This window comes from Alexandromys fortis, unplaced genomic scaffold (genome assembly GCF_014885135.2).
Source record: "Alexandromys fortis isolate MF-2015 unplaced genomic scaffold, M_Fortis_MF-2015_v1.1 scaffold_176, whole genome shotgun sequence".
NCBI classification, from domain to species: domain Eukaryota; kingdom Metazoa; phylum Chordata; class Mammalia; order Rodentia; family Cricetidae; genus Alexandromys; species Alexandromys fortis.
This window is the reverse complement of record NW_026068070.1, coordinates 1,033,352-1,053,968: the sequence shown is the minus strand read 5'-3', so window position 1 is coordinate 1,053,968 and position 20,617 is coordinate 1,033,352. Positions and strand designations below refer to the sequence as shown.

At 45.6% G+C, this 20,617-nt stretch overlaps 1 protein-coding gene across 2 annotated transcripts in view; it reads left to right on the top strand.

Moving 5' to 3' along the window:
• The window catches only part of Eeig2 (EEIG family member 2), a 59,470-nt gene that overhangs the window by 12,905 nt on the left and 25,948 nt on the right, over positions 1–20,617 (top strand). For both annotated transcript variants that reach the window (XM_050120962.1, XM_050120961.1), the window contains exons 2-3: positions 13,129–13,249; positions 18,706–18,735. In XM_050120962.1, the coding sequence (XP_049976919.1) occupies positions 13,129–13,249; positions 18,706–18,735 (151 nt within the window). The remainder of the gene's footprint in view (positions 1–13,128; positions 13,250–18,705; positions 18,736–20,617) is intronic.

Sequence of the window (20,617 nt, the reverse complement as noted above, 5' to 3'; positions counted from 1 at the left end):
GCCCATGTGGGTGCTGGGATCCAAACTCAGGTCCTCTGGGGCAGCAATCACACTCCTAACCACAGAGCCCTCTCTCCAGCCTCGGAATGAGAGTCTTTTTTAAAGAGGATGGGCAGACTCCGTGATCCCTAAGAGCCAGGCAAACTCCAAGCGCCTGTAGCTGAGCTTTGATTCTGTTTCCCACGGCTCGTCTTCCTAAGCCACCCTTTCACGCGGTTGTAGTGGTCAGATGTGCATGCGCTTCCGTGTCCCAGTTATGCTGTCCCCTCCCCACGTCCTCGCTTCCATTTCACGTGATCAGAACCCCAGCCGTCCTTCCCTGTCTAGGTCTAAGCTTCGCCTGCTTATACTCTGGCCTGTCACAACCCGCAGTCCTCGGCTCGTTTCCCTCTGACGGTTCCTGTATAAACTCTGCCTTGACCGTGCTGGTTATCTGTTGTGCGAATGCGAGCTTCCCTCGCTGAGGCACTCCGAGTGTTTCGTCTGTACCAGCCGCTGTGCAGTATATGATCCTGTCGTTGCCTTTTTGAGAAACTGGGTCAGATTGGCAATAATAAAAGGAAATGTGGGAGCAAGTCGTGTAGCTGTATGATGTTATGCTCTTAGGACTCTTCTGGGGCACCCGCCACTCAGCTCCCAGATGAATCACACCTGGAGTCTTATTCTTAGTTATTAACATCCGGTTTTAGCTTGGCTTGTTTCTTGCCAGCTTTTCTTAACTTCTCTTACCCCGTCTACCCTTTGGCCTCTGTGTTTTCCGGTTCTCTTACTTCTGTAAATCTCACTCTTACTCCGTGGATTGCTGTGGTGGCTGGATAGCTGGCCCCTGATGTCCTCTTCCTTCTCGGGCTACTACTCTGAACCCCTTCTCCCAGTTTCCTCCCTCTGTATGTTCTGTCTGCCAGCACCCACTGTCCTTTCCCCTGCCTTGCTGTTGGCCGTTCAGATCTTTATTAGACCATCTGGTGTTTGAGACAGGCAAAGTATGACAGCTTCACAGAGTTACACAAATGCAACATAAACAAACGTAGCACACCTTAAAATAATATATATATTATTAAGCAAATATTAATATATATGAGCCTCTGGGGCTTTCTTATTCAAACTGCCACAGGGTCTTAAGTAGCCCAGGTTGGCCTCAAACTCCTGATTCTCTCATGCCCGTCTCTCAAGTGCAAGAATTACAGGCATGAGTCATCCCAGCCAACAAGAGAACAAAACACCAATGCTGGAGGCTGCGTCAGTAGAACTCTGTCAAGAGTTAGCTTGGTCAGGGTATGAGTGTTGCTGACATTGGCAAAGGTTGAGTAGAGAAAAGAGCTGTGGCGTTAGGGTACAAGGTTCTTTTCATGGTGTCGAGGTAGGCAGAATGGACAAGAGGTTGGGGTAGGAAGGGATTTCTGGCGTGTGAGCTAGAAGAGTGTGACATAGCCAGGCACCACATGTCTAGCTCTTCAACCTGGTTTGAAGAAAGACTTTGAGCTTGCAAGTGGCGAGGGAGATAGGAACAAGCTGACTCTTACCCCGAGGAAGACAGGGAGGAGGGGGGTAAGCATCACCACGCGTAGATGCACAATGCCAATAGCGCCGTCCAGCAGCTGCCACCTCTCAGTCCGCTAAAGAGTGAGGTGAAGAGGCTGGGGATGAGAGAGCTTGTCTAACCCAGGAGGGGAGGGGTTCAATGGCAGACTGAGCAGGGAAGGAAAACAGCACCAAGAGGTGGTGTGAACTTTCACTGTCTTTTCTGTGGCTTGTACGGGTGAAAGGTATAGGCAGAGCTGTGGGCCCTAACATTCCCGGGGGACATGAAATGCTGCAGCGTGGCCCACCTCAGGCCCACTCACATGCAAGGCAGCTCCTCCAGTTCCCTCTGGACGTGCAAGCGATGCCACATAAGCCTTGTCTGCTTCCTAAAAGGTCTTGCCTCCTTTCGTTATCTGAGCTTCTTTCCTGGTCTCACCAGCAGAAAGGCTTTTGGGGGGGCCTGTCCTGGAACTAGCTCTTGTAGACCAGGCCGGACTTGAACTCACGAGATCCATCTGGCTCTGCCTCCCAAGTATCAGGATTAAAGGTGTATGCCACCACTCCTGGCAAGAAGTCTTTTTTTTTTTTTTAACTCTTTTTATTTTTTAGAAAACCTATCTTTTGCCGGGCGGTGGTGGCACACGCCTTTAATCCCAGCACTTGGGAGGCAGAGGCAGGTGGATCTCTGTGAGTTCGAGACCAGCCTGGTCTACAAGAGCTAGTTTCAGGACAGGCTCCAAAACCACAGAGAAACCCTGTCTCAAAAAACCGGAAAGAAAGAAAGAAAGAAAGAAAGAAAGAAAGAAAGAAAGAAAGAAAGAAAGAAAGAAAGAAGAAAGAAAGGAAAGAAAGAAAAAAAACCTATCTTTTCTCATTTTACATACCAATCCCAGTTCTCCCTCCCTCCCTCCTCCTGTCCTCCCTCCACTTTTCCCTCCACCCCACCTCCCATCCGCTCCTCAGAGAGTGTAAGGCTTCCCATAGGGAGTCTAGCACATCAGCAGAAGGTCTTTTAACTCAATTCAGAGGAAGGAAAATGCTTCCTGCTGTCCCTTGCCACCTCCCCCTGCCTCTCACTCTCCCTGCACCTACTCCCTGCTTCTCTGCTATATACAATGCTAATCCAGACTTGGTAGAAAAAGAAACAATCTGTATGATCTGTCTCAAGCCTTCCTTTCTCCTCTCAGCCCTGTAGTGTGAGGTCTGCCCCAACACGTGACTGAAACTGACTAATATCAATCGTTAGCATACTCCGTGTTTCCCCGTTTGTACTCTAACCGAAGCCCTGGCAATTACTGACTACTTGAAACTTGGCTGGTTTGGGCCTCCTTGAAACCTCATCCCCATTTTTACCTCTCAGTTCTTAGATTTCCCTTCCGAATTCTCTGAGGGTCTCCCTTACAGCCATTTCACTAGTTTCCCTTTTTAGAGCAAACGAGTGGAAAGAACACAGTTCCTGTGTCCCCCCCCGCCCCTCCCCCTCCCTCCCTCACACAGCTTCCCCACTGTCAGCGCCCAGTACAACGTTACGTTTGTACAGAGAACCAGGAGTCTGCATTTACACACCCTTATCATCCCAGGTTCGTGACTGATCGGAGTTCACGTGGATGTTGCATGGTTATATCATACGATGACATGTACTCATTTAGTAATCTACAGTCACTTCAGTGCTTTAAAAATGGTGTGAGCTCTGCCTGCTCATTCTTCTACTTCAGTCACTAATATGTCTGCTGTCTTCCTAAGTGTGTGCTTTCCAGCACGTACCTAGCAGGACTTACAGTGTATATATAACCCTATCTTAATTAGGGTTTCTGTTTCTGCGATGAAACACCATGACCAAAAAGCAGCTTGGGGAGGAGAGGGTTGAATAGGCTCACACTTCCACATTGCAGTTCATCGCTCAAGGAAGTCAGGACAGGAACTCAAACAGGGCAGGGTTCTGGAGCAGGAGCTGGTGCAGAGGCCATGGAGGGGTGCTGCTTACTGGCTTGCTACCCCTGGCTTGCTCAGCCTGCTTTCTCATAGAACCCAGGACCACCAGCCCAGAAATGACGCCACCCAATAGGCTCGGCCCTCCCCCGTTGATCACTAATTGAGAAAATACCTTACAGCTGGATCTCGTGGAGGTATTTCCTCAACCAAAGCCCTCTGTATTAGCTGTTTTCACTTAGTGCATGTCAAATCTCTTCGCGTCATCATAGATCCATAACTTCACAATTCTCTTTGCTTAAATAAATTTTTTAAAGATTTCTTCTTTTTTGTTTTGTTTTTACACACTTGGATGAAGAAGTTTTTACTCATAACAATCTTCCCGGTAGAAAACAGAAAAAGCAGCCTCCAGCTGCTCTGCTCAGGGCCTGGGGTCCCCCTTGCACGAGCGCTAAAGCCGAGGGGTGTACTTCCCCGCTTTGACCAGCACATCCTGTTGCCTCTTGATGTCACTCAAGCATGTCATCATTTTTGAGTTTCCCAGAAAATGAGCAGAAGGCACAGACTTTTGTCATGTGACCTCTGGTCTCCACAAGACCCAAGCATCCTCTGCTGTCCCCTCCAGGATGCAGTACACTCATCCCAACTGGTACCCGACGCAGGCAGGCAGATTCCCACCCACAGTCCATAGTTTGCCTGTGGATTCAAAATTGGTGGTCCACCCTTCGGATTTGTACACGTGTAATGATATCCACTGCAGTCATGTGGATTTCCTATAGCCTTCAGGATCTTTAGCTTATTGAATTTGTGATTTTTTTTGTTCAGTTTTATTTAGTTTTCTTAGACTATGATATATATTCCCAAATTTCCAATATGGGTCTCTCCTTAGATTATTCTGGAATTTTTTTTCCTATTGCATTTTTGTGTCGTATATATCTACATCATTCTTTCTACAAAGTACGGAAGTGGTGCTAGATGGAATTTATAGTTACAGAAAAATGAATCCATTTTCTGAATGAATTTGACAGTTTTTAGGTTGTCCATGTAGGTGATGTACAGTATTTTCATTTCTTGTTAATATTTTCACTTAGCATGGTATCTTATCCTCCAGGCCACAGGCCACATTACGAATGGGTAAATTTCCTTTTAAAAAAAATATGGAGAGAGAGAGAATGTGTGTCTGTGACATTTTCTTTATTCTTTTGTCTGTCAGTGGCAGCTAGGTTGTTTCAAAATCTTGGCTATGGTGAATACTGCTGAAATAGACATAGGATTACAGGTGTCTCTTTAAAATACTTTGTGAGCGCACTTACCCATAATCCCAGCACTTGGAAACCCAAGACAGGAGAATTATGAATTCCAAATCCAGCCTGGGCTACACAGCAAGAGCCTAACTTCAAAAACCAAACCCAAACTTAACAACCTAAACAAAAGAACCCTGATTCCATCTGCTTTGGATACGTACCCAACGATCTGTATGGTTGCCAGATCATGTCATTGGTCTGCTTTGAATTTTTGAGGAAACTCTATACTCTTTTTTCATAATGACTTTACCAAAACCGCATACCAGAGTTCTCTTTTTCTACATACATCCTTATCGGCATTTGTTATACTTTAACTATTTAGTAACGGTCACTTTAGTTAGTGTGGGTGTCCTCTCATTTGGGTTTATGTGCATAGTTTTCGATATTAAGGGGAAGCGCCTCTTCATAAACTTGTTAGCCAGTTGTACAAACATTTCTGAGAAATGACTGTTCAAGTCTTTGGCCCATTTTTAATCAAGATGCTGTTTAATGTTGTTATTATTGAATTGTGAATTCTTTATGTGTTTTGGATGTTAGACCCTGATTGAATGCATGGTTTATAAATTTTCTTCCATTTCATATAGGGACTACATTTCCCCATAGGTGTGTGTATGTGCTCTGTGGGCATGTGTATGCATTTTCGCATGTGTGTAAATACATGTGTGTCTTTGTCAGGGTATCTGTCAGTCACCAAATGTAACTCTTTTCTTATATGAAGCTGTAGGGGGTTTTTGTAATTTTTATAGCAGACTTTAAATAAGCAAGAATTCAGCTAGCACGTATTTGAGTACCTGCTATATGCCATGGAGTGCTGCATTTTCTCCTTAGAACAACCCAGGACAATAAAGAATTACCTGTCCTGCTGACATCTTTGTCTGCATTCACTCTCCTTCTTCATGATGGGAGGTGATCCCTTCCGGCCCGGGCCAGTCCCTTATTATGGTCTGAGCTCTGCTGTTTCTGACATTCCTAGGGATCAGCTCTCAGCATCATCATCACTCAGTTCCACCCAAATGGTCAGTTTAGTCTCTACACTCTTTTTCCCAATGGGTACTGAAGCGTGCTTGACTTTCCTGCACGTTTATGTGAGCTCTTCCCTCATGTCCTCGGTTGGCTGCAACCCTAAGTCTCCCCACTCTCCCTTCATTCCTAGCAGATTTGAAATGAGTTCCCCGTAGTAATCGACTTCCATCGCACTTTGCCACCAAAGCCTCAATAGTCAGAGCTATGGGTGACTGCTTTCTGTTCTCTCTCTCTCTCTCTCTCTCTCTCTCTCTCTCTCTCTCTCTCTCTCTCTCTCTCTCTCTCTCTCTCTCTCTCTCTCTCTCTCAGACCTCTCTGCCACATCTGACACTGCTGAGCAGAGCTTCTTAAAGCTCTTTCCCCTTGCCTTTGCTCGGCTCTAGTCCCCCTTCTCCTGCAGACACTCCCTGGCCTCTCCTGCCTCTCTCCTGCTCTGATGTTGGTGGCCATTGCAGGCTGGCCTCTCCCCTTCCTCCTTTGTCACTCTCCCAAATGGCCTCATCCTTTCCCGTGGTGATTACTCACGTTCATGTTTCCAGTCATCTTTCTGCCTCCTCGGTATTTCTTTCTTTCTTTTTTTCTTCTTTTCTTTCTTTCTTTATTTTTTTTTTCCAAAACAAGGTTTCTCTAAATCTTTGGAGCCTGTTCTGGAACTAGCTCTTGTAGACAGGTTGGTCTCGGACTCACAGAGATCCGCCTGCCTCTGCCTCCTGAGTGCTGGGATTAAAGGTGTGCACCACCACCGCCTGGCTTTCCTCAGCATTTCTAAGAGGGAGACTCTAGGATAGGGTGGCCGCCTCCCGCCTGCCACACCCGCGAGTGAAATGAATCGGTGAATGAGTAAATAAAGCCAACCCTCCTCCTGTTCCGGTTTTCCTGCAGCTGTTCCTGCCATGCATCCCCTCAAGCCAGAGGTGCTGCAGGAGTTGACAGATCCATGGAGCTTCAGTGTTGCCACTAAAAGTCAGTTTCACAGATCGCAAAAGTTCCTTCTTTGTCAGGATCTATGTGGCTTTTAAAATAGACAGATCCTCATTAAATCAAGAAAAAGAAACTCTATGAACTTGGTCATTATTTCACTTCGGCAGGCAAATTTAACTGGACTTAGAAATACATATTGAAAAACACAGCCTCTAGTGTTTATTACCTGGAGACACCGTACTCCAGGTGCTGTTTGGAACACGGCGTAATAATGTCTTTGGCTTCCCTGGGCTCCCATGGGGTGTAGGTACCATTCCCAGAGAAAGCACCGTAAAAATGAGCAGCTGGAGGAGACGCCAGAGTGACAGCTGGCAGGTAGTTGAGGAGGGGTTTGAACCCCGAGAGACCAGCTGTGGGATGAGTGGCTAACCTCCATGCCGTCCTACCTGACATTCCTTGTTAACTGATGGCTTCCTCTCACTGCTGCCGAAAGAGCAACAAGTCTTGACTAACTGGGGCGTGGCGGGCGGAACTAAAGCATGTGCCTAGAGTACCCGTTTGCCGGTTACCAGAGAAGGCTGGTGGCGCTGATGTAATTCTTAGTCACAAAGGTTGGCTCCACCCCCTTCCATCCAGTTTATGTATGAGTTTTCAGCAACGTTCTAGATTTCCTTTCATTCTTTGAAGCATAAACAATGGCCATAGCAACTTGGTCTTCTGAGCCCTCTGCTTACTTCATGTTCGTTTCAGCAGCTTTATCATGTTATCTGGGGAATGTTTGGCGTCCCACAGTGTCAACACAGATCGCATTCCCTTGCTTTCCTTCTAAGACGGTGCGCGAGCAGTCCAAAGTGCGGAGGAAGTTAGTGACTCACCTAACTGAAAGCCAGCCGTTACTAATGTGACTTTTGTCTCCGTTGCCAAGTGGTTTGCGTGGGTTTCCACGGTAACCCGTCAGTATAACAAATGCCACAGACTAACTTTGCCGCTCTCTGATTTGTTTAGTTTGGACATCTTTTTCCCAGGGTCTGTGTGTACACAGGAAAGATGAACACAGAAAAGTCTGAGTGATTGCTTTAGGAACACAAATACACTTTTGGGGGTTTTTGTTTTGTTTTTCTGTGTGTGTGGGGGGGGGTGTTTTGGTTTTTGTTTGTTTGTTTTTTGAGACAGGACCTCTGTAGCCCAGGCTGGTCTCTAACAAAATCAGTTTAGTTTTTTTGTTTTGGGTGTTCTTTTCCCGGCCTTGGTTTCTGGAAGACTGGGAACACAGGCAGGTGTGAGCCATACTCTCAGGTAGAGATCCGAGGGGAGCAGATTTAAGCAGGGACCAGTAAGGAGGCTCTGAAAATAATCCAGGGAAATGATGCTGAGAGTCTGGATGAGGATAACGATGCTAGATGCAGGAAAGGGATTGAATTCTGAACAGTTAGGAAGTGATGGGCAGGGATTGATAGTTGGTACCAGACAAAATCCAGCTGGATTCTTTTCAGCTTAGTGAGGTTGTGCAGTTTCTCCCAGTTCCTTAACTAAACAAATGGACTTGTGTTATGATGTATAAAATGAGAAGGTCTGGTTTATTGAAAGCATTTGGTGACTGCTGTCACTATAGCCATGGAAGGGTCATCAGCAGGTGGAGGTGGAAGCTGTAGAGGTGTGTCCTTCCTCTGGAAGATCTAATGTGCTCTTTGTCAAAACCCATTCCTTATATGCTGCAATCCCTGCCCATATTTAACCTACTTTTTCCCAAGTCTACCAGACTTACTGTTGGCTTCCCACCCTCTATATAAACTAGATGACTATGAAGTGCTTCTTCCTTGGTTGTTGTCGGAGAACAGCAGGTACAGGCAGAATTCACTTGGTGTCTTTAATTTTGTTACTCAGGCCAAAGCTACCCTCTGTGCAAGAGATAGCCTAGAAGATTTGATAATGAAATCATCTAAAAGATGCCATGTGGAGAGGGTGTTCTAAACTAGATGTTTAAAAACCTACTGTGTGTCTCAGACTAGTTTAGCTGGGGAATTACTGATATTCCACAAACAAAGAAAAAGCAACAAAACCTAAACCCAGGTTTGGGGGCTTTGCGGTCTTCACGTTTTGTTTTCATCTCTGACATAATTACTAGAATTTTTAGCTCACTAACATTTTAAGGCGCAGCTGTAATGTGGATAGAAAGGTCCATGTGGCAAACGCTTGTTCCCAGCGTGGCACTATTAGGAGGTCATGGAACCTTTAAGAGGTGGAGCCAAATGGGGGTGCATTTTGGGTCATCAGGAACCATGCTCTCAAAGGGATTATGTAACTCTGGCCCCGTCCTTCCCTTTGCTTTCTAGCTGTGAAGGGTGAGGCTCTGCTCTCACCCACCAGGCTGCCTTGCTAGGGGCCCACCCAGTGCAACAGAGCCCTCAGTCCTGGACTGAGACCCCAAAGCACTGAACCAAGAGAAACCTCTGCGCTTTGTACGTTGATGTGACCCAGGAATTGATTACAGTGACAGAAAGCTGACCAAAATGAGTTTATTTGATTTTCGTATACTAGACAATAAAGAGCATTCACTGAGTGAATATTTAAAACAATTAGAAAATAATGGATTTCAGCCGGGCAATGGTGGCGCACGCCTTTAATCCCAGCACTCAGGAGGCAGAGGCAGGCGGGTCTCTGTGAGTTCGAGACCAGCCTGGTCTACAGAGCTAGTGCCAGGACAGGCTCCAAAGCCACAGAGAAACCCTGTCTCAAAAAGAAAAAAAAAAAAAAAGAAAATAATGGATTTCAGTGTTAAATACTTTCTTTAAGATGGCCTTGTAGTGTAGCCCAGATTGGTGTCACACTGTGTTCCTCCTCCTCAGTCCCCTCAGTTTTGAGATTACAGGCGTGGGTCACCGTTCTGACTCTCCTGTATGTAACTCTGTTCCATTCTGATGCTCTTCGGTACTTAGTAATATTTTTAATTTTCTAGTTTATATTTTGACAAAGGTTTACATGTATGTAGTTTCAGGTCTAAATGCCCAGCACTTTGGAAAACTGTGGTCCCCAACAACTACCTGTTTCTGATCTACCTGACAAGGAAACAGCCACGAGGGTGGATATATCATCTTTTCTCCCCACTCCTCCCTCAGCCCTCTAAGAGGTGGACAGACAGCAGGAAGCCTGGTTGTGAAGTCCATGAAGGCTGGCCTCCGTGAAGGCTGGCCTCTGGCCTTGAGAAAGGTAGAATCCAGACAGAAGGAAGGCCACGCCCAGGAGTTTTGTTTTAGAGGCCTGTGGTCTTGTGGTTGTTTTAAATACCGTGTTTGTCCTGTGTAGTAGGTGTGGTTTCTTTTTATTATTCCATGTATTCGTGTGAGTGTGTGTGTATGTATTTGTGTGTGTGTCTGTGTGTGTGTGCGCGCATGCGTTGCCTGCATGTGAGAGTGGATGTCAGAGGACAGCTGTGAGAGCGGAGCCATTATCCAGCCTACAAGTTTTCCACTTGAAAACTTCCCTTCTTCCAGCACTGGCTTTGTTTGGTTGGGGTTGTGCTTTCTCTGTTTTTCCTGGTAAGAGCTTCTCCTACGGTGTCAGCTGAGATGTAACTGCAGCTCTGAGCTGGTGGAAGCCCTGTGCAGATGGAAGGGGCTTGGCATCTTGGGTTTTGACTACAGGTTGAGATGACTTTGACCATTTTGGGGGAGTGTCCATCTCATTAGCATTTTCTTCATGAATTCATGGCTGTTTCCAGCATTGGCAGAGCCAGCTAGAGAAGAAGGGTCAACGCCAACTCATCCTCCCGTCAATATACTGTCCTGCCACTGAGACCTGCCCTGGGGTCAAGCAAGCCAGAGCGTCCTCTGCTCCCCGTCAGGAAAATAGAGCCGGCTTCCTGCAGGAGTCGGGTCTGACTGCGTATAAGACAGCTTCCAATCAATCCTTCCACTTTTGCTCCTTCCTTCGCTTTATCTCAGAACCAGTTTAAAATTCCACTCTTGGCTTTCTTCATTAACAGCACCAGGTTCAGATTTCTTTGGTTGCTAAGTTAGTTACCAGTTGTCTGTCCCTGGATGCTGTTTTTGTCTTCCTATGAGATGGTGCCTTGGAGGAGAAAAAAAGAAAAAAGGAAAAAAAAAAACTTAGTAAGTTTCACTTTAGTGAAAGTTTATATTTTCTAAGGACAGTAAACTAGTGTGTCTTTAAAAAAACATTGTTCTTTTGGTAGTGGTGGCACACACCTTTAATGCCAGCACTCTGGAGACAGAGGTAGGCAGATCTCCAAGTTTGAGGCCAGCCTGGTCTACAGATCAAGTTCCAAGACAGGTAGAGCTATACAGAGAAACCCTGTCTCAATAAAACCAATATATATAGTTCTTGTTAGCTGATCCTGCCCCAGTGGCATTGGCGACAGGAACAATCGCAGACCTTGAGGTCCATTCCCGAAGGTTCTGGACTGTCAGTATATCTGCACGCCTTTTCTGGAAGTTCCAGGCTCATGGCTGATGCCTTCAAGTCTTGGCACCCAGTGATACTGGGAGGAAAACAATGATCACAAATTCTTTCATTTTTAATTTGAGTTTTTTTTATTGTTTTCATGATCTTTCTGGGCGTTTTAAAAGTTGTTTATCTATAAACCCAGTGATCTCAGTGCACATTCTTTCCTTCACAGAGGCAGCTACGAGTTGGCATGCTATTGCATTCACCCCATTTCTCCCTTACTCCAACCTTTATCTCATTTTTATCTCACCCATCAGTCTCTCTTGCTCCAGAGAAGTCATCGTACTGTGTTCTTCCTTAAGAAAATCACCCTGTGCTCTCGGGGACCATCCCAGAAAAGGGGATGGGAGGACTGTGAGATTGTAAGCGGAGGTCAGGAAGGCAGGACTGTTGCAATCTTGAGCTCCCATCCCCTGTGGTTGCCTGCACACAATCAAGCCAATCAACATTCCAACATGAAGTGGGGAAGGACTCAAGATCCCTCACCACTGAGGAGCCAGGGGAGACCCTTCTGGGATATGGGGTGGTAGTTTTCTTTAGGGGTGTGCGCCTGGTAGGTCAGTAGGTGCTCCATGATGACCCTACACCTGTGAGTATATGAGCTGCTCAACTTGGATTCAGTTGGTTATTTAAAAAAAAAAAAAAAAAAAAGACATGAAGTAGGGAGGTGGAATGGATGTGGGAGGGATTAGGAGGAGTAGCAGTGAATATGATCAAGATACGTTTATATGCATGTATGAAATTCTCAAAGGATTAGTACAAATATTGAGGTCAGGTGTGACGGTGCTTAGAAGGTGAGGCAAGTTGACGTCTTTGAATTCAAGGTCAGCTTTATCTACCTGGTGAGTTCCAGCCAGCAGGATCACATAATGAGACCCTGTCTCAAAAAAAAAAATGCTTTCTTGCCTATATTAAGGGGACTGATGTGTAGATCTAGAGAACATTCATTCTTTTGCTTTATCCATTTTTCACTGTTTATGACCCCCCCCCATTGTCTCTCTCCTTCAGGAAGCAGAATAATTGTTTTTTTGCTTTCCAAGGTTAAGTCCCTTGAACCTACACAGGATAGTAAAGACAACAGCTTGTACAAAAATCAGGACAGATTTAGGGCTGTGGACAAGGGGCTTCAGAGTTAAATAGGCTTGGCTTGCGCGCAATGCCTGTACTCACCACCAAAATAACCTTGATGTTAACTCCCCTCTTGTGCTTCAACTCCGGGTCTGTGCAGTGAGGGACATGCCAGCTACACTTTAGAGTTGGTGTGAGACTGAGCTTCATGTTGTAAACTCCGAAATGGAAGTTCATGATGCTGAAATAGTAGAGTATTTGGGTGTATTTCTGTCTCTGGCATCAAGTCCTACAAGGCTCGGAATTGTGCCCTTCCTCTTGTATATTACACATTTAGAAGTGTACCCAACACAGAGAAAATGAGAATGAGTGGTGATGAGTCACTTTAAACTGATTGCCAGGTAAATTAGCTTCTCTGCATTTCTAATGCCCGGTTATTCCTGTTCCTCGCTTGCAAAGGCTGACTTTGCATTTATGTCTACTCCACTGTGTGCTTGAGTGTGACGCCCAGTGTGACATCATTTATGTCTACTCCTGTGTGTGCTTGAGTGTGGATGCCCAGTGTGATGTCAGGTGGCTCCCTGAGATGCTCTGTCCCTTTCAGCGTCTCCACCTGAGCCCAGAGCTTGCCATTTTAGCCAGTTTGGCACTACGGTCCACTTACTCCAGGAGACCCTGTCTCCCAGTTGGTGGGATTACAACCCCTCCATGGCCTCTTCGTGGCCCAAAGTCCGGTCCTCGAGACTGAGGAGCAGCCATTTTCCTCCAGAGCCACCTTTCCAGCATCTGCAGACACTGACGTCTGTGTAACTTGGTGTTGTAGACTTGAGTGGAATTGTGAGTGCTTTTAACAGATAATCAACCAGCTTTTCGTGTTTTGTTTTTCCCTCTCCAGGGAGGTGGTGCAAGCAAACTGTGTTCGCTGGAGAAAGAAGTTCTCGTTTATGTGCAAGATGAGTGCCAGCGCCTCCACGGGCATCCTGGACCCTTGTATCTACAGAGTGTCTGTGCGGAAGGTATGAAAATAGCCCGTTACTCCTCCTCTTTCAGAAACCACAGTTAGCTACAGTCACTGGCCCACTTTATTTAGATCTGCTTTAACGGTAGAACTGTAACTTCACGCTTAGAGCAAGAAATGAAATTGCTCTGGCAAATATGGTGGCAAACCTGAGGCTATTACTCAGGAGCCAAAAAGCTTTCTTCACAGAAATACTGTACACATCTGCAGTAGTTTGGGAGTGTGTGTGTCTGTATCCTGTCATTAATCAAATTCCTAGTCTTTGCTTTATAAAAATATTTTCATTAATTCTTTGAAACTTTCATACAATGTATTTTGACATACTTAAACTCCTCCCCCAACCCTTCTTCCCATACCTTTTCCACCTTCACTGTCCTACCCACCCAGCTTTGAGTTTTCTTTTCTTTATTTTTTTAAGCAGTTCAGTTTGTTTTCTGACTGCTCTTGGGAGTGGGGCCTGCCCTGGGGTGTGGTGCATCACCCTAAGCAATAGAGGAGAGGGGGCCCCGAACTGCCCTTGTCCTGGAGTCAGACTGATAAATATCTTAATATCACCATAGAACCTTCATCCAGTAACTGATGGAAACAGAAGCAGAGACCCCCATCAGAGCACTGGACTGAGCTCCCAAAGTCCAATTGAAAAGTGGGAGGAATGAGAATATGAGCAAAGAGGTCAAGACCATGATGGGTTCACCCACTGAAACAGTTTGCCTGAGCTAATGGGAGCTCACCAACTCCAGACAGACAGGGAAGAAAACAGCGTAGGTCCAAATTAGTCTCTCTGAATGTGGGTGGCAGTTGTATGGCTGGGGCAGACTGCGGGGGCCACTGGCAGTGGCACCAGGATTTATTCCTACTACTTGTACTGGCTTTTTGGGAACCCATTCTCTTTGGATGGATACCTTGCTCAGCCTAGATAGAGCCTTGGACCTTCGCCAAAGCAATGTGCCTGGCCCTCTCTGAGGAGTGGATGAGGAGTGAGGTGAGGGGAAGGTAGAGAGAATGGGAGGAGTGGAGGGAGTGGGAACTGGGATTGGTATGTAAAACGAAAAAAAGATAATTTAAAAAAGAAAAAGAAAACTGACTGTCCCTCTCCCAGCCGCTCTCAAATGCCAGTATCTCCCCAAGCAGCCAACTAGCAGTTGGATTTTTCCCCACTCTGCTCCCCCCCAATGCTGGGATTTGCCTGGATTGAGCTTGTACAGGTCTTGTGTGTGCATAGCAAATTTAAGGCCAAATCTGGGCTGTCCCATGACCCTTTCATGTGCATTTCACATTTTTACACATTTTTTTTCTGATTTTTTTTCCGAAACAAGAGCCACTTTGTAGCTCAAGCTAGCCTGGAACTTGCACATAGCCTGGGCTTATCTCAAACTCATGACCCTCCGTGCCTTTTCTCCTGAGTATTGGGATTACAGGCATACCACCGTGCCCAACTTTATATACATTTTTTTTTTTTTTTTTGGTTTTTCGAGACAAGGTTTCTCTGTAGCTTTGGTTCCTGTCCTGGAACTAGCTCTTGTAGACCAGGCTGGCCTCGAACTCACAGAGGCCCGCCTGCTTCTGCCTCCCAGCTAAAGGCGTGCTCCACCACCGCCCAGCTACATACATATTTTTTAAGTTACCAGAGTACAGGTATATGCTGGCAAAGGTACAGACTTAGAATGAGAAATGTGGGTCTTCTTGCTCTTTTCCACCCCAGTCCTGCATCTTTCTAGATCAGATTTAAAAACTATATTCTTAGATTTGATTCCCGCATTTTGAATGAATTATTAGCAGTGTGTGTTAGATGGGTGGCTTTATCCCAACCTCCGTATATTGCTTGATACACTCAGAATATAATAGATACATGTGTACAGACGTGATTTTACACGTTTTAGGACTTTATAAAAATAGCTGTGTTTGGAGCAGTAGTAACTGAGTGGAGGCTTCTGCAGAGGAAGTGTGGTACAGAAAAGGCTCACACACAGTGGTACCAGCCTGCCACTTACCAACTGCGAGACCTTAGGCCGTGGTGACTCTCAGTCCCTGCATCCAGCCTGATGCTTGGTGATGAAGGATTAGCTGACAGCATGAGGCATCCCACCTTCTTCCCCTTGCGGCCCTGACTGCTGCCTCTGTCCTTAGATTAAAACTCTTCCCAACGGAGCTCCAACCATGACGCTTGAAGGATGATGAGCTAGTCTTTGGATTTCAAGAAAAATGAATCATATAACCAACTTAGAGTACAGGGTGCCCACAGATTAAATAAACTCAAACTCTAGTAAAACTAACAGAAACTGTAAACGCCAGTTACGCGAGGACATACCTCGAATAAACCCTTTTTCATAGAATAGGGCTTTGGATATTCATTAGGACGGGTCTTAGCTTGCTTCCTTTTGCCGTGATAAACATCATGGCCAGAGCAACTTGAGGAAGGATGGTTTTATTTAGTCTTACAGCACACAGCAAAAGAGAAGTCGGGGTGGGAACTAGAGGCAGGAACCGAAGCAAAAACCATGGAGGAACACTGCTTACTAGCTTTGTTCCCCGTGGCTTGCTCAGCCCGCTTCCATATACACCTTAGTCCGCTTCCATATACACACCAGGGGTGGCCGCTCACAGTGAGCTGAGCCGTCCCCTCCCACACACACATCCATCACTAACCAAGAAAACGTCCCCCTAAGCTTTTCTACAGGCAGTCTGATGGAGGTATTTTTCTCAGTTGGGGTTCTGTCTTGCCAGATGACCTGAGCTTGGACCACATTGACAGACTAACCAGCACACAACATACATGTCAAACTGCTAAGACAGACCCCAAAGGTCAAAGATAAAATGGTATAGACGTTGGTTCAGAACCTGAGATGAAAATAGTAGCTCTGCCATCTTTAGCATATGGTCCCATCTTTATAAAGGTCTAAGGTCCAGTCTTGTGGCATAAGGACAGAGCTGATTCAAAAACCGTGCCTGTGTCTTTTTTGTACATCCCTCTGGTTAGGACTCAGTTGTGTGGCCACACCAAACTGAAAGGCTGTGTGGGCGGTAGGTTCTAACGCGTCAGAAGAGAGGCTGGGAAATCACCAGTAGTCTTCTGCTGTACCTGACTACTCAAGGCGGCAAGTTTATTCTACGTAACCTTCCCTGCGTATTGGACAAAGAGCGGAGCACTCATCTATTTAAACATGTTGGACATTTTTTAAAAAAAAAAGTCACAAGCAAAGTCATAAATTAGGGGAAATTACTCATGAATAATATCAAAAAACTAATTAATACAGAAAGAACACCTCTACACAGTATAAAAGAATCAGCAGCACTTAGGAGAAGTTGACAGCTGACAGTATGTCCCCCCAGAAAGTATTTTAAACAAACAATGTCCCTAATCTTACACAAATTAAACCTACAAATAGACACCATTTTGTCTCCAGATCTGGTAAAGACCAGAGTTTGGGAATGAACCCTGTTGCCTAGACACAGGGAAGCAGTCACACAATAAGCCTGTTAGTGCCACCGTGTGCCGGGTACTGCTCTGGGGTCTGGGAAGATGAATGAACTGGAACAGAGTTCCAGACCTCCTGCATTCCTGCATTTTACTTTCTGGTGAGAACCGGGGAACAGAAAGCAAGAGTTTAGCAAAATAAAATTAGTTTAGTACCGATAAATTTCACACATAAAAAAAGCATGGGGAAACAGAATAATTTAGGAACGAGTGATGGTTTAGAAATTGATGAGACACCTCTGTTCTCTTCTCCCATCCCAGAACTGTGGCCATAAAGCCGCACCTAGCTTTTTAAATGGGTACTGGGCATCTAAACTAGGTATGTCCTCATACCTGTGCAACAAGCACTCTTTCCAGCTGAGCTATCTTCCCCAGCACAGGGTAGGTTGGCTGGCTGGCTGGCTGGTTGGTTGGCTGGTTGGTTGGCTGGTTGGTGGTTGGTTGGTTGGTTTTTGAGACAGGACCTCATGATCTTCCTCCTGCCTCTATCTCCCAAGTCAAAGAGTATAGGCATATACCACCATGCCTGATTCATTGGGAGATTCTAAAGAGGAGAATCATGGCCTTTTCTAAGATCATGCCATTCTGCTGCTGCTGCTGCTGCTGCTGCTGCTGCTGCTGCTGCTGCTGCTGCTGCTGCTGCTGCTGCTGCTGCTATGGCAGAAAGTTGGCCTTAATATTTCAAAGTAGAAATGCTTAGGTTTGCGGATAGTAGTTTTACAGAGAGATGGGCATTATTTTGGGCAACCAGGTACCCAACTAAAAGGACAGGATTCTATTACATGGAAAGCAAGAATAGATACTGAAGGTACAGCTAGCTTCTCTCTGCAGAAGCTAAATAAAGGAGTGGGCGCAGGATGGGAGAGGCTGGAGGAACAGCAGCCAGGGAAGCAGCAGGGAAACCGGGCGGATGTGGCGTCAGGGAGAGGTAGAGAGGAAAACGATGTAAGAAAGGAGGTAAGTGGCCGAGCCCATCGCATACTCAGCACAGGCTAAGATGGAGACAGGGAGCTTTTAGCTTTAACAAAATACTGGGAATCCTGAGCTACTAGGGAGGGAACCTGAGGGAAATCCAGGTGAGAGGGCTGACTACAACAGAAAGCAGCAGGTAGAGGTATAAGTCTTTGGAATGTTTGGCTTCTTGTTTTTCATTTTTTATTCTTCTCTCATACGTTCCATCCGCACTGCACTTTCTCCTCCCTCTACTCTTCCCAGTCCCCAAGAGTCAGAAGTCTTTCGAATATTGACCACAGAGGAACAGCAATGAAAAGAATCAAGCTGAGGAACCAAGGAACACCTAGAGGACATTTCCTTTTGTTTAAGAATGGCACTGTTGAGGGGTGTGAAGTGACCCAGTGAAGAAGAAATTCTGATGGTTCCTATGGAATAAAACAGTGGCAGGGAAGGGGAAGAAGAGCAGATATTCATAAGTAGTAGCAGAGCTCCCCGTAGACTCCCTGGGCGAAAGATAGAAGTGACAGAGAGCACTTCAGTATCAGCGTCGTGAAAAAGAGCGACAGCTCTGTCACTAAAAAATGTTCTTGAAGGGACTTTAGCGCAGGGAAGTTTGCCGGTGACAGCAGAAGGAGACAGCCCACAGGGTGGTGGACATTGTTCTAAGAGCTTTACAATCAGCCTTCACAGTGTGTGCTGTCCTCAGTTCAAAACTGTGGCCCACAGTCGTGGCCGAGGGACGCTGAGGGGAGATACTTGAGCCCCAGGAGCTCCAGGGCATTCTGTGCAGTGTAGAGAGACTCCATATCAAGACTGACTAAATAAGTAAAGCCGCAAGCAGAGTGAAAAGTTTGGTCATTATTAAGGTGTTGTCGTTGATTTGAATGGTTGGATTTAAGGTCAGTCTGTGGTTATCATCTGTGACATTTGCTAGCATGCACATGTCTACCCAGAATCATTTGGCTTGCGTTTAGTCTGAAATCCTTCTTCATATAATGTTCTCATAGTGTTTTCTGTATTTGCAGGAATTGAAAGGTGGCAAGGCTTATGCAAAGGTAAGGAGATGGCCTCTAACTCTTCTGTAATCCATAACGTTGTTCTTGCACTCTGTAGGCTTTTGATGCTTACTCAAGCTTGACTCATTTTAGGTGAAGCAAACTGGAGATTGAATAATTGGATTTAACGATAAAGTATTGCAATATTCTTTTGGGGGAGGGGCTGGAGAAATGGCTCAGTGGTGAGGAACACTGGCAGTTCATCCAGAGGACTCATGTTCTGTCCCAGCACACAGCACACAGATGTGACTGTGACTCCAGTTCCAGAGGACCCACCCTCTTCTGGCCTCTTCAGACACTGCATGTACATGGTGTGCAGACATGCATGCAGACAGAATACCCATACACATAGTAAACATAAATGAGTCTTTTCTTTAAAAAAAAAAAAAGAATATTCTGAGAACTTTATTACAGGCTGTTACCCTTTAGTCTTAGCCTCCCTACTAGAGAACATTCTCCGGTTTTCTTGAGCTATAGCTTACTGATAACAGAAAACAAGTAGATATATTTCTGCTCTACGATTGGTTAATCCACTGATGAAAGAACGTGGCCAGGAATCCCTTATCCCCTTCCCCTCTGTGATGACCTGAACATCAGGTGTCTAGTTGCTCAAGTTTTATCAACACAGTTCATTTGTAGAAGAAACCCTAGCTAGTTTCTGAATGTTATTTTTGTTGAGTAGGAAGCACTTCCTACATCCTCTCAGAGGGCTCCCCTGTATGTTTTACTGAGTATAATGGAACCATGTACCCGCCCCTAACTATCTGTGACCATAGGGATGGATTGCGTTGTTAAGTTACACTGCCCACAATTTAGCAGTGCGATGGGTCCCTCTGTGTGCTCACGGATAAGGATGGAGATTGAATCTCTGGGGAAAGTGGAGTTTGGTAAGGACTGTCAGGGCACTGAGTGTTGGGCAGGCGAACAGCAAGGTCTACTCTTGCTGGTAGCTGTTCACACATGTCTTTCCTTCTAAGAGCTGTAAAAACCATGTTCTCTCACCTTTTGCTGCCCTAGGTTACGCCTGCATTACTTTCTATTGGCAGCCGTTTGGCCTCCCGCTCAGTCTGTTCCCCTGTTGTCTAACTCCAGCTTCCTTAGTCCTGCCAGAGTGATCTTTCTAAAATTAAAACGTCATTATATCACTCCCCACTTTTAGTCCCTCAGTGGTTATTCACTGACTGTAAAGGAAATTGGAAGTTTTATAAGCTAGGGAGATCCGCTTTTGTTTGCAGACCGTTTCTGCTGCCTCATCTCTTCTGCCTGCCGTCTGCGTTCTTTGTTCTCTTCTCTCTCCCACCCTCATTCTTAGGAGGTATATTGCCATCATACACTGCCTAGAGTATCTCACGCTATTTTAGCTTCTTCGTCTTGTGACTTGACACCATGCATGTCTCCCTCCCCCCCCCCTATCCTTTCAAGTCATGTATCGTTAAAGACTCAGCTTAGTCATGCCTCCCTACTGAGAACTTTTTTCTCTCTCTAATAATTGTGTCTTCCTTTACCACCGCACTTAGCAGCACTGCTGTGGGAACTTGCTTTCTGTTTTCCCGTATTAAACTATGAAAATAGGAATAAAGGACCCAAGGATAGGATAGCTCAGGGCAGAGCATAAAATAGGCCCTGGGTTCCATCATCCCCAGCACCAAAAAAGGGAAAACATTCTCTATTTCTAATTAATGCCTAATGTTACCGGAATGCAAATGTTAACAATGATTTTCTGAATAAGTTCATGTCTACCACAAATGTGATATATACATATGATACATTTATGAGACACATATATAAAACACACACATATGTGAAACACACACACATATAGATATTCATGTGACAGTTTTCTTGGTGAAGCCAAAGAAAGTCTTGAGGAAATATGAACTCG